General features: G+C 44.5%; 1 protein-coding gene and 1 pseudogene across 2 annotated transcripts; one reads left to right on the top strand and one right to left on the bottom strand.

Moving 5' to 3' along the window:
* Positions 1-13,815: 13,815 nt before the first annotated feature.
* On the bottom strand, positions 13,816-14,211 carry LOC308684813 (histone H2A; the record flags this gene model as incomplete). Its single annotated transcript, XM_081356125.1, has 1 exon — positions 13,816-14,211. The coding sequence occupies one exon, from the start codon at positions 14,209-14,211 to the stop codon at positions 13,825-13,827; it is 387 nt and encodes a 128-aa protein (XP_081212251.1). The 3' UTR covers positions 13,816-13,824.
* A 2,421-nt stretch (positions 14,212-16,632) lies between these two features.
* Positions 16,633-17,022, top strand: LOC308680105 (histone H2B-like; annotated as a pseudogene). Its single transcript has one exon. The product of its transcript is annotated as a histone H2B-like (transcript).
* Positions 17,023-17,310: the final 288 nt, after the last annotated feature.

The following is a 17,310-nucleotide window of genomic DNA, read 5'->3' as shown; positions in this document are numbered from 1 at the left end:
CGCTGGAGTTTCTTCTCTCTCGGTCCTGCTTGCGCTGGAATGAATGCTTTTGTTGTTACTCGCCTCCTGCTTTTATAGCATTGGACCGTCTCGAGGCTTGTGATTGGCTAATGTGTGTGGCGCGTTTATAACTGCTGGCCAATGACTGCGCGTTTTCTCTTTTCAAGCAAGCGGAGGGTTTCCCGCTCAAGACGCTTTGTTCAGTTTACTACTAAATTAATCAGTGTAACACAGACATCCATAGGCTTTATTATCACATTGCGTAATTTATTTGTTCTGAAATACTCGCCTTAATTCTCAGTGGTTGTGGAGATCTCGGATCAGAACAAAATCACATTACAGTCAGTTTAAAAGCTCTGCAGCCAGATATTAACACACACACACACACACACACACACACACACACACACACACACACACACACACACGGAGATAATGTAAAACACAGGATCGTTCAGTAGAGCAGACTCCTCACTCTGTTCCTGTTTCGAATGCGCATGCGTCGCGTCTGAGCGCGTTGTTGTCTTTGGAGCTCCATCGATTGATTTATAATTCTTGATTTCTCTTTAAACTCACTTACAACGAACATTTTCTACTTTTCCTCACCTCATAGTTATAACGCGGATTGTTGAGCAGACGCGTCTCAAGCCTTGTGATCCAACGCTGGATACTCTTATAGGTTACGTCCGTGGATCACGGCTGAACGCGTCTTCTCCGCACTCATTTAAGTTACAAACAAACATTTTTCACCTATCGTGCGTCTACTCTACACCCGTACCACTGAAAAGACGGATTATATCCAAGACTTAAGCCATAAATTAGTATTAATATTGATAGCACCACTGGTAGCGTCGTTGCTAACTTAACTTACTGTCCATCTGTTAAAATGGCGAATATATCAAATGTAAGTAGTCTACCTTTTGGTGCAGGTGAGGACACATTTGAGCTGCACGCGGTGCAGTCTGAGCTGGAAGCTGTTGAGAAACAGATCCACGACCTTTTAGTAAGAAAAGCCGAGCTGACAGACCGGCGTTTGGCTCTCGAAACATCGCGCGCCGAGGCACACAAATCAGAGATTAATGTTACTAACCCGCTGACTCCGACCTCGTCTACTCCGTGCGTTCCTCAACATCGGTCCCGAACGTCGAGGTCGCGATCAGCCATGGTCTCGTTCACTCCGGCTCCAACATGCCATCACGAAGCCTGGATTTTTCCGCAGCGGAAGTCGCGAGTCAGGTCTAGACCAAGAAAACTCTCTCCGACCCTCCCGGTTTTCGAGATATCCACACAAAACCGCTTCTCCCCTCTTCGCGAAACAGAACGCGATGCTGTGATCATCGGCGATTCCATCGTTCGACACGTACACGTTACGTTAAATAAAAGTAAGGTGCATAGTCACTGCTTTCCTGGTGCTCGTGTTTCTGAAGTCGCTGCTCACGTTCCCGAGATTCTGAACGAGCGCGTCGGAACCGTTGTCCTGCACGCGGGAGGGGCCGACATCAGACTGCGCCAGACGGAAGTTTTGAAGAAAGACTTCAGGAATCTGATCGATACGGTACGCAGCACATCGCCTGATATAACGATTATTGTGTCAGGACCGCTTCCCACGTACCGACTAGGTCATGAAAAGTTTAGTAGATTATTTGCGCTTAATGAATGGTTAATGTCATGGTGCAATGAGCAGAAACTTCTCTTTGTAAATAATTGGAATCTGTTTTGGGAGCGTCCTAGGCTTTACCGTGCTGATGGCTTACACCCAAACAGATTCGGATCGGATCTTCTGTCAGATAACATCTCCAAAATGTTAAATACCTTTTGACTAGTAAACAAAAGTCCAAATCATAGTCTCTGCTGAACCAATTTAACTGATATAAATAGTGTAGAACATTGCATAGAAACTGTGTCTATTCCTCGTTTAGTGAGATCAAATCATAAATCTACTGCAGGATCTAGAAAAAATCTAATTGTTATTAAACCAGAAAATGTTGCTATTGGTAATCAAAAACAATTTTTAAAGCTAGGTCTTCTAAACATTAGATCACTCACACCTAAGGCAGTTATTGTAAATGAAATAGTCACAGATAATAGCATAGATGTACTTTGCCTTACTGAAACCTGGCTTAAACCAAATGATTATTTTGGTTTAAATGAGTCTACTCCTCCTGGATACTTCTATAAGCATGAGCCCCGTCTGAATGGTCGTGGCGGCGGTGTTGCAACAATCTATAGAGATTTTCTCAATGTTACTCAGAAAACGTACTCGGTTACTAACGTAACCTCGGTTCTCTCTAGAAGAGGGAACGAGTACTGCGTTTTATCAAAACGCTACGGGAAAAGTCTCTTTTCACGAAACACTGAAGCAAAAAATTATCCTTTAATTTTCATATATGTAAAACGCGTTGCGGCAGCAGCAGTCAGCTATGGCGAGACGGCTTGCTCGCTCATTGGCTGCTCTGCGGCAACTGCTTAAGCCTATCGAGCGAGGCCTGAGAGGACGTCAGGCCAATGAGGGCGCTTCGCGCCCTCCTCGCCACTTCCCGCCGAAACGGGCGTGGCTTACCTCTATAAAAGGAGCTCGAGAAGGCTGATTCACTTGATTTTGATCGCCGAAGCGAACCAGAGTGAACCGTACGCACGGCAGAGAACGCAGTACTCGTTCCCTCTTCTAGAGAGAACCGAGGTTACGTTAGTAACCGAGTACGTTCTCTTACGAGAGTTCTCTCGTACTGCGTTTTATCAAAACGCTACGGGAACCCCTTGCAAAACGCCGTGCGTGCTGGGATAAAAACACTGATCACCGGAAGCTATTTCAGGCACACAGTGCATAATCACCAGATTGACTCACACAGAGTCAGGGAATAAGGGTGGGAGCCTTAATTCCCTATACTGTAGCGTCGTAGAATAGACATGTCCACAGACGCAAGTATAACATCACATAGACAGGGTAGGGAACCTGAACTAATGTGGGAAATGTGGGTCTTACACAGTTCTGCCCAAGATAGTCGGTAGCGCATTGCGCATGGGTTTCAGTGGTCTGACTAGACGGCTGAACAGATTACACCGACAAAAGCTTAGCCTGTAAGGCGGGAACCTCTAGGTTATAAAACCTGATAAATGTAGACGGAGAGGCCCAGCCTGCCGCCGTACATATATCCTGTAGGGAAATCCCGCTGGACCAAGCCCACGAAGAAGCAATGCTTCTCGTAGAGTGCGCTCTAACTCCCTACGGGCATGGAATGCCCTTGGCAGTATAAGCCAGCGCTATGGCGTCAACTATCCATCTGGATAGACTTTGTTTCGAAACAGCCATTCCTTTGGAACGTCCACTGAACGAGACAAAGAGCTGCTCTGTCTGTCTGAAGACAGCAGAGCGGGACATATAAGCTCTTAAAACCCTAACAGGGCAAAGAAAACTCGAGTCCCCTTCCTCACTCGATGCCGGCAGGGCAGCCAGGGAAATAACCTGAGCCCGAAAAGGCGTGTTGAGGGCTTTCGGCACATAGCCGTGCTTAGGTTTGAGTATGACTTTAGAGTCATTAGGACCAAACTCCAAGCACGCCGGGCTCACAGAGAGCGCGTGCGGATCGCCTATGCGCTTCACTGAAGCGAGAGCCATCAAAAACACTGTTTTGAAAGACAAATGTTTGAGGCTAATAGACTGGATAGGCTCGAAAGGGGCACCTTTCATGGCCGCCAGGACCGTAGAAAGGTCCCACATAGGGACTGAAGGAGGTCTGGGTGGATTCAGTCTCCTAGCTCCCCTGAGGAAGCGGATGACTAAATCATTCCTTCCCAGTGACTGACCCAGCGTTGAACCGGAGAACGCTGAAATAGCCGCCACATACACTTTGAGCGTGGAAGGGGATCTGCCCTTATCCAACAGCTCTTGTAGGAAGGAGAGAACCTCCGTTACCTCACATTCGAGGGGTGAAAGGCTCCGAGCTGTACACCAGCCGGAGAAAACCGACCACTTTGAAGCATAGAGTCGCCTGGTCGACGGCGCTCTAACCTCCGTGATGGTATTCATGACTCCCTCTGCGAGACCAACGGGTATCCGTTGAGCGCCCACACATGAAGGGACCATAGTTCCAGGTGTGGGTGCCAGATCGAGCCCCTGGCCTGCGAGAGGAGATCTCTCCTCAACGGCACTGGCCATGGAGCGATGTCTGCTAACTGCATCAGAACTGGGAACCATGCCTGGTTCTTCCAGAACGGTGCTACAAGCAGCACTGGGCATTTCGTTTTCCTGACCCGTTCCAACACCTGAGGCAGGAGGAAGATGGGGGGAAAAGCGTATAGCAGGCAGCGCGGCCACTTTTGGGACAGCGCGCTGTCAGTCTTTGAAAAGAATGCGGGGCAGTGAGCGTTTTCGCGGGACGCGAATAGGTCCACCTCCGCTTTGCCGAATCTCTCCCACAACAGCCGGACTGTTTGTGGGTGTAGAGACCATTCGCCCGTAGGAACGTTGTTCCTGGACAGTCTGTCCGGGCCCACATTCAGCAGCCCGGGCACATGTACTGCTCTCAGAGAGCGCAGGTTGTGCTGAGCCCATAGCAGGAGGCGTTTCGCCAGCCTGTACAGGGGTATGGAATTCAGACCGCCCTGGCGATTTATGTAGGACACCACTGCCATGTTGTCCGAACGGACTATGACGTGTTGGTCCTTGATGTGGGGACAAAAACGCGTCAGCGCGTTGTGCACTGCCAGCATTTCTAGGCAGTTTATGTGTTGGAGCTTTTCCCGTTCCGACCATAGGCCGAAGGACGGTCTGCCCTCGAGCAGTGCTCCCCATCCCGAGGTGGATGCGTCCGTAGACACCATCCTCACCCTCGAGGAAGTCCCCAGGCTTACACCTGATTGGTACCAGTCGTTCGCCATCCAAGGCACCAGGGCTGTGACACAGTCCTGATCGACCTTGAGGCGTAAATGACCGGACACCCACGCTCTGCGCGGAACCCGCGCTTTCAACCAGAACTGCAGCGGGCGCATGCGGAGCAAGCCCAGCCGGAGAACTGACGATGCTGAGGCCATGAGACCCAGCATCCTTTGAAATTTTCTGAGCGGGGTGAAAGCGCCGCGGCGGAAAGACATCGCCGCGCGCTGAATGTTCAGCACGCGCTGTGGCGACAGCCGCGCTGTCGTAGACTGTGAGTCCAGAACTATACCCAGAAACGGAATCGTTTGGCTGGGGTTCAGTGAACTCTTCGCCCAAATGACCGTGATACCAAGATTCTCGAGGTGATCGAGTAAAATGGCTCTGTGCTCTATGAGCTGAGATCGTGATTGGGCTAGGATCAACCAGTCGTCCAAATAGTTCAGCACTCGCATGCCTCTGAGTCTGAGAGGAGCGAGCGCTGCGTCCATGCATTTCGTAAATGTACGAGGTGCCAGGGACAAGCCGAAAGGCAGGACTGTATACTGGTATGTCTGACCCTCGAAGGCGAATCTCAAGAATCGCCTGTGATGTGACGCTATCTGTATTTGAAAATACGCGTCCTTCAGATCTATCGACATGAACCAGTCTTCTCGGCGAACATGCGCGAGAATTTTGCTGGTTGCGAGCATTTTGAAACGGCGTTTCACTAATACTCTGTTCAGTCGTCTGAGATCCAGAATGGGTCTGATACCGCCGTCCTTTTTGGGGACTAGAAAGTATCTGCTGTATATCCCCTGTTCGCTTTGAACTCGGGGAACAAGCTCTATCGCCCCTTTGCTTATCAGTTTTGATATTTCGGCGGCGAAGTAGGTGTGCTACATTCAGCGGAACCGAAGTTTCGACGCGCGCTGTGAAGCGCGGAGGGCGTCGACAAAACTGTAGCGAGAAGCCTCTCTTTATAATGCCTAAGACCCAGTCCGAAACCCCTGGAAGCGCTGCCCATGCATCTGCATGGTTGGCTAAGGGCCGGATACAGAGCGCGCTCTGTTCGCCGTGCGACAGAGGTGCTATGGGGCTCACAAACATAGGCGTTATGCCTGCGGCATTTGAGGCGGGGGGCGCGCTTAATACAGCGGGCGGAGCGCTCGCCCTTGACCTTACAACAGTGTTTGGCTGAGTGAGGGGGGGCTGCGCGAGTCCCATGGGACTCATGTGTGCGAGTAGATGTGGGCTGTGAGCGGGCACATTTACTGCTTGGGGCGCGCTGCTTGTGTAAGCAGCGCGCGCGCTCACAGGTCTCGTTTTTACAGAGAGCCTGTGATCTGATAGACATAGTGTTCGTGGGCACTGAGTAGTGGGCACTTTTACTATGTGGGGAGCGCAATCAACCTGAGTCGATTTTATTTGCGCGAGCCCTAAGTGCAGGGCTGTGCTTGTGTGTAGGGATGGGCACTGAGAAGTGGGCATCGACACTACATTTATAGCACCATCGGCCGTGGCCGGGACACCAGAAGTACCGTGAGTAAGTGTGGGAGCGGGAGAGCGGGCACAGTTACTGCAATGAGTGCACTGTCTGTCTGAGCAGAGTGAATGCACACAGGTTTCGTCTTTACAGAAACCACAAGGCATGCAGAACATAGTGTTTGTGGGCACTAGGCAGTGGGCACGTTCACTATGTTGTGTGCGTGATCGACCCGAGTCGAATATATGAGCGCGGGCCCTGTGTGAAGGGCTGTGCTAGTGTGTAGGGATGGGCACTAGCAGTGGGCATCTTCTCTACACATATAGCATCATCGGCCGTGCTCGTGGGCAGCAAAAACACGTCTGTAGTTGCCTCTCGGGGAACAAACAGAGTGATTTGCATTCGGCGGCATAAATATTTTCTGCCGGCCGGCCTGGGATTCGAACCTCCGATCCCCCGCGCGCAAGTCTAAGAATCTACCACTGGACCACAGTGAAGATACATTGACAAAGTCAGCGCGAGTATTATCCGCACTGGCGTTTGCTTGTCAGGCATGTACCACGTGCTTGTGGGCAGCAAAAAACACGTCTGCAGTTGCCACTCGGGGAACAAACAGAGTGATTTGCATTCGGCGGCATAAATATTTTCTGCCGGCCGGCCTAGGGTTCGAACCTCCGATCGCCCGCGCGCAAGTCTAAGAATCTACCACTGGACCACAGTGAAGATACATAGACAAAGTCAGCGCGAGTATTATCCACACTGGCGTTTGCTTGCAGGCATATATACCACGTGCTCGTGGCCAGCAAAAAACACGTCTGCAGTTGCCTCTCGGGGAACAAACAGAGTGATTTGCATTCGGCGGCATAAATATTTTCTGCCGGCCAGCCTGGGGTTCGAACCTCCGATCGGCCGCGCGCAAGTCTAAGAATCTACCACTGGACCACAGTGAAGATACATAGACAATGTCAGCGCGAGTATTATCCACACTGGCGTTTGCTTGCAGGCCTGTACCACGTGCTCGTGGGCAGCAAAAAAAACACGTCTGCAGTTGCCTCTCGGGGAACAGACAGAGTGATTTGCATTTTCAGAACGCCTGCAAAATGCCAGAATGTGAGAAGAGTGGAAATCGCCCAGATTCAGCGGGGCTGAAAACACTCCATTCTCTTTCGCCAGTGACGCGCGGGAACCGTAGAAACGGTGTTCGGTTGCAGGCAAGCGGGTACTACGCGCTCGCTGGCTGCAAAATGCATCTCTGCAGTCGCCTTCAGGGGACTTACAGAGCAAAGCATTGGCGGCATAAATATATATGCCGCCAGACCGGGATCCGAACCCCGGTCTCCCGCGAGGAGAACCTATAATTCCACCACTGAGCCACAGGGGGATACAGGCTTTGAAAGCGGCGTCAACATGTATTCTTCGGCGTTTGCTGGCAGGCAAGCATGTAACAGACTCACTTGCTGCAATAATATTTCCAGTCGCCGAACAGGGAACTGAGAAATGTGAGAGAAAAGAGGTCAGACCGACCAACGGTGGGACTAAGAACACTCTTTTCTCCTTCGCCGGTGAATGACGCGTGCAGAGGCAGGGTAGCTTTACTTGTAACGTAAAGAAAAACTAATCCCGCCGTCCGCTTCCAGGAAGGGCAGCCTCGGAAAGGATGCCTGGCGAGTCCTCAGAGTCACCGTAGGCAATTGGCTCGGAGCGAGCGCGAGCGCTGCATGAGAAGGCGTCTTGAAAAAGACGCAGCTCTTTTAGGGGTGAGTGTTGCAGCGAACACACACACACACACACACAGAAAACAGAGCAATATAGCAATAAAGGATATAGGCGTCGGAAAGCGCAGCAGGTACGGCTGTAGAAGGCGGCGTTGGCCAGCGGCTTCGAGGGCTCGTCCCGCTGAAGTGCTTGCTTCGAACGACGCTTGCTTCCGTGATCCAGCGATGCGTGCGCTTCGCTGAAGAGATTAAAATCAAGTGAATCAGCCTTCTCGAGCTCCTTTTATAGAGGTAAGCCACGCCCGTTTCGGCGGGAAGTGGCGAGGAGGGCGCGAAGCGCCCTCATTGGCCTGACGTCATCTCAGGCCTCGCTTGATAGGCTTAAGCAGTTGCCGCAGAGCAGCCAATGAGCGAGCAAGCCGTCTCGCCATAGCTGACTGCTGCTGCCGCAACGCGTTTTACATATATGAAAATTAAAGGATAATTTTTTGCTTCAGTGTTTCGTGAAAAGAGACTTTTCCCGTAGCGTTTTGATAAAACGCAGTACGAGAGAACTCTCGTAAGAGAACGGGTTATAAGTTTATTTCATTTGAAGTACTTGTACTAAATGTTACGCTCTTAGATGATAGAAAAACATCCCTATTATCTCTAGCCTTGGCTACCGTATATAGACCGCCTGGGCCTTACGCTGATTTCCTAAAAGAGTTTGCAGATTTTCTCTCAGACCTATTAGTTAACTTCGATAAAGCATTAATTGTTGGAGACTTTAATATCCATGTAGATAATCAAAATGATGCATTAGGGGCTGCGTTTACTGATTTATTAAACTCCTTTGGGGTCAAGCAAAACATTACCGGACCGACTCATCGATTTAATCATACACTCGATTTAATTATATCACATGGAACCGATCCAACCGATATAGATATCATTCCACAAAGTGACGATGTCACTGACCATTACATGGTAACTTGCATATTACGTACTCCTGTAATATATCATGCTGCGCCGCGTTATCGATTAGGCAGAACAATCCTTCCATCCACCATAGATAATTTTTCAAACAGCTTATCGGATCTGTCTCAGCTGCTCAGTGAACCCAAACAAACAGATGAACTTGAGGAATTAACTAGCACTATGAGCACCATTCTCTCTGGATCATTGGATATTGTTGCGCCCATTAGATTAAAAAAGGTCAGAGAGAAAAGTAAAGCACCATGGTACAACAATACTACGCGTGTTCTAAAGAGAGAAACCCGTAATTTAGAGCGTAAATGGAAACAAACCAACTTAGAGGTCTTTAGAATCGCATGGAAAGACAGTATGTCACGTTATAAAAAGGCCCTAAAAGCGGCCAGGGCTGAGCATCTACGCAAACTAATAGAAAACAACCATAACAATCCTAAGTTCTTATTTAACACCGTGGCGAGACTAACAAATAAACAGATGTCTCCTGAACAAAGTATTCCATTACAGTTTAGTAGTAATGATTTCATGAAGTTCTTCACTGAGAAAATAGAAAACATCAGAACCACAATTGTAAACGTTCAATCCTCAATCGCGCCTTATAATTCAGCCTCAATTATCACGCCGCAAGAACAATTACAGTGCTTTTCAACTATAGAACAAAAAGAGTTAAATAAATTTATCATTTCCTCTAAAACAACAACATGTTTATTAGATCCCATACCAACTAAACTATTGAAAGAAGTGTTACCTGTAGTGGAAGAGCCTCTCCTCAATATTATTAACTCGTCTTTATCTTTAGGTCATGTTCCAAGAACATTTAAATTGGCAGTTATAAAACCTCTCATTAAGAAACCACAATTAGATCCGAATAATCTAGTAAATTATAGACCCATTTCAAATCTACGTTTTATGTCTAAAATACTAGAAAAAGTTGTGTCCGCTCAACTGGGCTCTTTCTTACAAGAAAATGACACCTATGAAAAGTTTCAGTCTGGATTCAGGCCGCATCATAGCACTGAAACTGCGCTCGTTAAAATCACAAATGATTTACTTTTAGCTTCTGACCAAGGCTGTATCTCAATATTAGTTTTACTTGATCTTAGTGCTGCGTTCGATACTATAGATCATACAATACTCTTAGATCGACTACAAAATTATACTGGTGTTCAAGGACAAGCATTAAGCTGGTTTAGATCGTATTTATCTGACCGCTACCATTTTGTTTATTTAAATGGAGAAAAATCTATCATAACTCCAGTAAACTATGGAGTGCCGCAGGGATCTGTGTTAGGCCCTCTATTATTCTCAATATATATGCTGCCACTTGGAAATATTATAAGGAAACATGGAATTAGTTTCCATTGTTATGCTGATGACACTCAAATCTATATTTCATCACGGCCAGATGAAAACGCTAAATTATCCAAATTGACAGAGTGTGTTAAAGATATAAAAGATTGGATGACGCATAATTTTCTTTTATTAAATCCAGACAAGACAGAGGTACTACTTATCGGTTCAAAAAACCACCCACAAAACCTCTCACAATACAACTTTAACATAGTAGGATGTCCTGTTACTTCATCCTCTACAGTAAAAGACCTGGGTGTTATATTAGACTGCAACCTGTCTTTTGAAAATCATATTTCATATGTTACAAGAACAGCCTTTTTCCACCTTAGAAACATCGCTAAGCTACGTAATATGCTATCAGTTTCTGACGCAGAAAAGTTAGTTCATGCATTCATGACCTCGAGACTAGATTACTGTAATGCGTTATTAGCCGGTTGTCCTGCATCCTTAATAAACAAGCTACAGTTAGTCCAAAATGCCGCCGCTAGAGTTCTAACTAGATCAAGAAAATATGATCATATAACACCGATTTTATCATCCCTACATTGGTTACCTATAAAGTCCCGTATTAATTACAAGGTATTGCTACTGACTTATAAAGCCCTAAACGGCTTAGCTCCAGTCTATTTAACCGATCTTCTATCGCCCTATAATCCATCGCGCTCTTTAAGATCACTAAATTCGAGGCTTTTGGTCATACCTAGGATATCCAGATCCACCAAAGGAGGGAGAGCATTTTCACATTTAGCACCAAAACTCTGGAATAGTCTTCCGGATACTGTTCGTTGCTCAGACTCACTCTCCCAGTTTAAAACTAGATTAAAGACGCATCTCTTCAGCCAGGCATTCATATAATACTTTTAATCCTACAGTTAAATCCGACCTCTAGTTCATAAACGCCAGAGGAGAACTGGCCCCCGACTGAGCCCGGGTTCTCCCAAGTTTTTTTTTTTCTCCATTAGGTCACCTGATGGAGTTTTTCGGTTCCTTGCCACTGTTGCCTTTGGCTTGCTCAGTTGGGGATATTTGGGGATATTTAATTGAATTAATCAATCAACGATACTATTGATCAGCATTACCGAACGTAGACGTTCCACTAGAAACAAACATTGATGTATTGTTCTAATTTATTACTGTGAAGCTGCTTTGATACAACCTGTGTTGTGAAAAGCGCTATATAAATAAACTTGACTTGACTTGACTTGATATTAAAGGACAAAAGACCCTCAGTAACACTGATCAGTTTATGTTACACTGGAAATCTTCTGAAGTGATGTATAGTTTTTGATAGGGTTAACATTATCTAAATATATTAGCATTTTGCACTTATAAGAGTAGTAATGAACATACTAACTCTGCACATATGAGGATGAGGAGTTATCCTGTGATGAGGAAGAGGAGGATATAGTGACAGTGAATCCTGCAGGGAGATGACGATGATGATGATGATGAAGATGGAGATGAGAATGGAGATGGAGATGAGGATGAAGATGAAGATGAGGATGAAGATGATGGATATAACTTGATATGATGGTTTGGTAATAATTGTGTTCCTCTATGGTACAATTTTGCCTGAGAGCAACAGCTGGATATGAAATGTTACTTTTCATTAAATATGTAATACATTAAAAACTGGTTGAGTGTGTTAGTTCAACTGTCTGGTTAAAGAATTGTGAAGAAAATTATTTTGTTCTGTGAGAAAATGTCAAAAGTATTTAATCCAAAAATTTCTAAAACTGGCTCATAGTTGATTTCTGAGTTGTTCTGTTAAGGAATATGTTATTCATTAGGCTCTCAGATATTTTTTTCTTTATTAAAAACACTTTTGAAAATTACAAATCCTGTCCATGTCCTCAGCCAAACTGGAGCTACAGCTTTCATAGTTTAGTTATGCTAAAAACTGTTATTTAGAAGAAAAACTCCATCAATAACAAGTTTAAACTGTTATCATTCACATCAACTGATCAAAAACATGACATTATATATAAATTCTACAAATAAATACTATTTTACACCTGTCCCCATGTTGTCGGTCAGTCCTGTCATGTTTAAACCTCTACATAACGTGTGAAATACGCCTTTAAGGGAATCACTCAGAGGAAGTGACATCATTGACCCCGGTGATGCTGACATTGATCAAGGCTGAATTCTGTCATTGAATTGTATGATTTTAAGCTTGTTTTTGTATGTTTTTTTTTATTTTTTAGGAAGACGAGCTAAAGGGTCAGGCCCTGTCATGGTAAAACACTGCAGAAAATAATGTTATAAATCCAAAACATGTCTGAAAAGGTTACTGAAATTCCTTGCTTGCATGTTAACAGTTTGTATGCTAGCATGCTAGCAGGCTGAGTAATGGCAGTTTAAAATGGCCGACCGTCAGGCCCACATTCCTGTGTGACACGGCCTTACAAATTAATGTTATTGTTCTTTTTTATCACATTTATTGCATATATTATGTATTTAGCGCATGCAATAGTAAAGTGGAGGCCCAGGTGCTTGATTTTTATACACCGCGGAAGTGACTGGAACACCTGGATTCAGTTATCTGGAGGGCTGTCCCAATCCTTCTGGCAATATTGTGTATGTCCTTGGCTGAATTTTACCATCATTTTACCATATTACATTAAAATTAAAATTATAATAATAATTTAAAAAAGAAATGCCAATCAAAACTAAAATAGAGTACACAAAACTTTTTCTGCATCATCAAAATCCATAAAGTCAGTCCTGTCACAGGAAATTATGACATAAAAGTGTACTAGGAAATATTGATGAATTAACCTATTTAACTGTAGAATAAGGTGGGCGTATATTTCCACTACTATGTTTTTGTAAAAATCTGCTATGTAAAGGTAGTGTTTTTACAGCTATATGAGTGCCTGGTGGGTATTCTGTGATTTTGTGTACTACAGTTGACCGAAAAGTTACTTATATTTCTTAAATGAATTACAGGGACATGTGATCAATAAGAAAATGCTATTTGTATCAAATAAATTCATTAGGAAACCATTCTAACATATACAAATTTGTCTGTGACAGGGCCTGACATTTTAGGGGTTAAATGCGTATAAAAATGCATTTTATTCAATCATAAAAACATGCTGAGATGGCATGATATGTTTTTTTCATAGTTTAACATGTCCTCCATATGACTCAATCAGGTTTAAGAAAAATATATTTTTTCCCCAAGATTTTTTAAAAGTGGAAATGCACGTTTCTGGTATAATATCCCGTATATGATATAGTGAGCAGAAAAAAACACCACAAATAACTTCTCATTGATATCATATTGCACACCAATTGGGTTTTTAAGTCTAGAAGAGTTATGCAATTTTTATCCTCATCCTGTTGAGATTTATGGTATTTATAGTTAACACAGAAAAGCGCTCTCTGTCAGGTAAAGTGAGTGGCTCTGAAAAGAGCCTTTGGTGGTCGGCGAGCCCGAGCGCTTATTTGGCCTTGGCGGGCTTCTCGGTCTTCTTGGGCAGCAGCACGGCCTGGATGTTGGGCAACACGCCGCCCTGAGCGATGGTCACTCCGCCCAGAAGCTTGTTCAGCTCCTCGTCGTTGCGCACCGCCAGCTGCAGGTGCCGGGGGATGATGCGGGTCTTCTTGTTGTCCCGAGCGGCGTTTCCAGCCAACTCAAGGATCTCCGCGGTCAGATACTCGAGCACAGCCGCCAGATACACAGGAGCTCCGGCGCCGACGCGCTCGGCGTAGTTGCCTTTGCGGAGGAGCCTGTGGACACGGCCGACGGGGAACTGCAGCCCTGCCCTGGACGAGCGAGTCTTGGCCTTGGCTCGAGCTTTGCCGCCGGTTTTGCCTCTGCCGCTCATTTTAACAGTCAGTTTCTACAATCCTCACAGTGGAAGAGAAGAGAATGAAGAGCAGCGGCTCCACACCCTGTGTTTATACGAGAGAGCCAGTCGCCCATTGGCTAAGAGTCTGATAGCATTTCAACCAATCACTGAACTTCCCTCCAAAGCCCCACCCCCTTTCTGGCGGGAATAATTATGCACAAGTATTTGTGACGGTTAAGACTATGCAGTTAAAGAATACTAAATGGACTGACTGGTATTAATTGTCATTTTACAATTCACCTCGTCAAAAACATATTGGAAAACTGCTGGGAATATGAGCAGAGTCCAGCAGCCATTAAACCAAATATGTACATCAAATGTGTACAAAACAGATGATAAGAGAAAATGGTTTCCTAACTATTCATTTAACGTTGTGGTTTTTGACTCTGACAGTCAATATGTGTAAAACATTGTTGAACTGAAGTGGTAAAACAATTTAATAACCTCTTCACATTTCATCAGCAACAATCAAGGTTTCAGGATGAAGAACCACTGATCTAGAATAATGTTCATATTTTGGCCTTGATGTTTTCTGGTTTCGGCAGAAGAGGTTCTTACGCACAACAGACCCAGCAAAACAAAACGTTAGAATTGTTTCAACATCATTGAATGTTTCTGTTATAGTCTGAGCAAATCTGATGGAAGATCGAGTGATCTGGCTGAAACCGGAACAAACCGGACCCGACCAAATCTAGTCTGGCCACCATATTTCCATTCAGATTGCACCTGTAAACTCAACACTGATCCATCTTCATCTTTCAGTTTACAGCATCATTTAAAAGAGAAAAATCTGTCTAAATATACATATCTTACATAATGGACTATTGTAAATACAGGATTATGTTTTGAATTAGCATTTATAGTGGTTATAATGAAATTATGACCCATGCTGTCTCTTTCTTTAAAAGATAAGCAACTCATTTTGATAAGCAACAACATCTAACACAATAATTTCCATCATTTCCATTCACATGGTTCCACACGGTATGTATGAGATGAATGGCGAATCCTTTATTACAATGAACATGTTTTTATGTCTTAATATGAGCGATTAAATGTGTTTTTTACAAGTTAAAACATTAATAATGTGTGATCAGACGTATATATATTTATGATTATGATGATGATGATGATGATGATTATAAGGCCAGAGATGAGAGTCACAGACAGACTCGGGATGATGTTCTTGTGCTTCAAGCGGCCCAAAACACCATCAGTACCAAAGCCTCCCCTCGACCCTCACTGATGCTGATCTCATTAAAGCCTCTTTCAGTCTGTTAATAATAATTAAAAAATCAAGCAATATCTAATGAGTCATTTCACTAAATTGAACATCATGCATCAATAGCTATATTTCAGCTACAGGTCATACTATTACTGTGACTGTATTATTTAAACACTTTTCTGACTGTGAATAAATGTATTTATGTTATTAGAATATAATTTGCATTAAAGGGCACCTATTTTGCTAAATTCACTTTTATATGGCGTTTGAACATAAATGTGTGTATTTTGAGCTAAAACTTCACATACACACTCTGTGGACATCAGAGACTTATTCTACATCTTGTGAAAAGGGGCATAATTGGAGCCCTTTAACATCAAACAAGCAATGCGATTAAATACATAATGTACATTACAAGTAATCACAAGTAATGCACGTTACTATGCATTTCTTTACTCCTTACATCAAAAAGTAATCTGTTTATGTTATGCATGTTAGGAAAAAATCCTGACTGAGGTTATCATAATTCATGCATGAAAGGGTTAATGAAAAAGTCCTTTGTTTTCTGGATGGAGAATCAACTTTATTAATGAGCTCATAAAGTTTCACAGTAATGTATGAGACTTTGCAGCTTTTCATTCTCTTCACCCAACAGATGATACCTAAAATATTATGTTTGTATTACACAATCTTTATCTATTTACTGATGCTAAAAAGTGGTTTACAAAAAGAAAATTAGATCAGAATGGGACCAAAGTTAGCAGAAGTGAAAAAGCAGAAAATGAAAGAAAGAAAAAAAGACTGTTATTGGTCTCTTTCCTCCAAGCTCCCTTAACGTGTTTATAATATGGTTCAATCACAGGATAGTGGACAATATTTGTCTAGAAAAGCAAATTTTCTCAAACTACTATTAATAAAAATAGCGGGAAATGAAACAAAGGAAACTGTGTCGTTCAAACATGGGACGGGTAGGCGGGGTTATCATTTAACCGCCTGTGATTGGCCCTTGATCCACTCATGATGCTTTGTGTTGTCCAATGAAACACGAGTTTAGGGGTTCGGCCAATGAAAACAGGCAATCAGAAGATCCCATGTCTCCTTGTAAATTAGCATAGTGCAGCGGATAAAAGCCTCAGAGTCGCTCCTGAGTTCACACTGACTCGTCAGCTCTGAGATCATTCCTCATCATGCCTGAACCAGTCAAGTCCGCGCCTAAGAAGGGCTCCAAGAAGGCCGTTACTTAGACCGCCGGGAAGGGTGGTAAGAAGCGCAGAAAGTCCAGGAAGGAGAGCTACGCCATCTACGTCTACAAAGTGCTGAAGCAGGTTCACCCTGACACCGGCATCTCCTCCAAGGCGATGGGCATCATGAACTCTTTCGTCAACGACATCTTCGAGCGCATCGCCGGTGAGGCGTCTCGTCTCGCTCACTACAACAAGCGCTCCACCATCACGTCGAGAGAGATCCAGACCGCCGTGCGTCTGCTGCTGCCCGGAGAGCTGGCCAAGCACGCCGTGTCTGAGGGCACCAAGGCCGTCACCAAGTACACCAGCTCCAAGTAGAGCCGAGGAGGAGGAGCACACAAAGGCTCTTTTAAGAGCCACACACTTCATCCTGGAAAGAGCTCATGCTTTAAGGACGTTTTGGAAACTTTTTTTTTCTTTTTTTTTTTTTTTTAAATAACGTACTGTTAGCTAATTTATGTGCATGTTAATGGGGGTATATAAAGTGATATATAGATGTATATTGTCAGAGTAAATTCCCACACTTGCCTAACTTTAAATCTACCTAAGTTTCTTAGTTTTTTTCCCATTAACTATCATATATGTTTAAGAACATAAGCAATAGCA

The sequence above is a fragment of the Scardinius erythrophthalmus genome (assembly GCF_964197995.2).
Source record: "Scardinius erythrophthalmus genome assembly, chromosome: 2".
Taxonomy (NCBI): domain Eukaryota; kingdom Metazoa; phylum Chordata; class Actinopteri; order Cypriniformes; family Leuciscidae; genus Scardinius; species Scardinius erythrophthalmus.
This window is presented reverse-complemented; position numbering and strand designations above follow the sequence as displayed.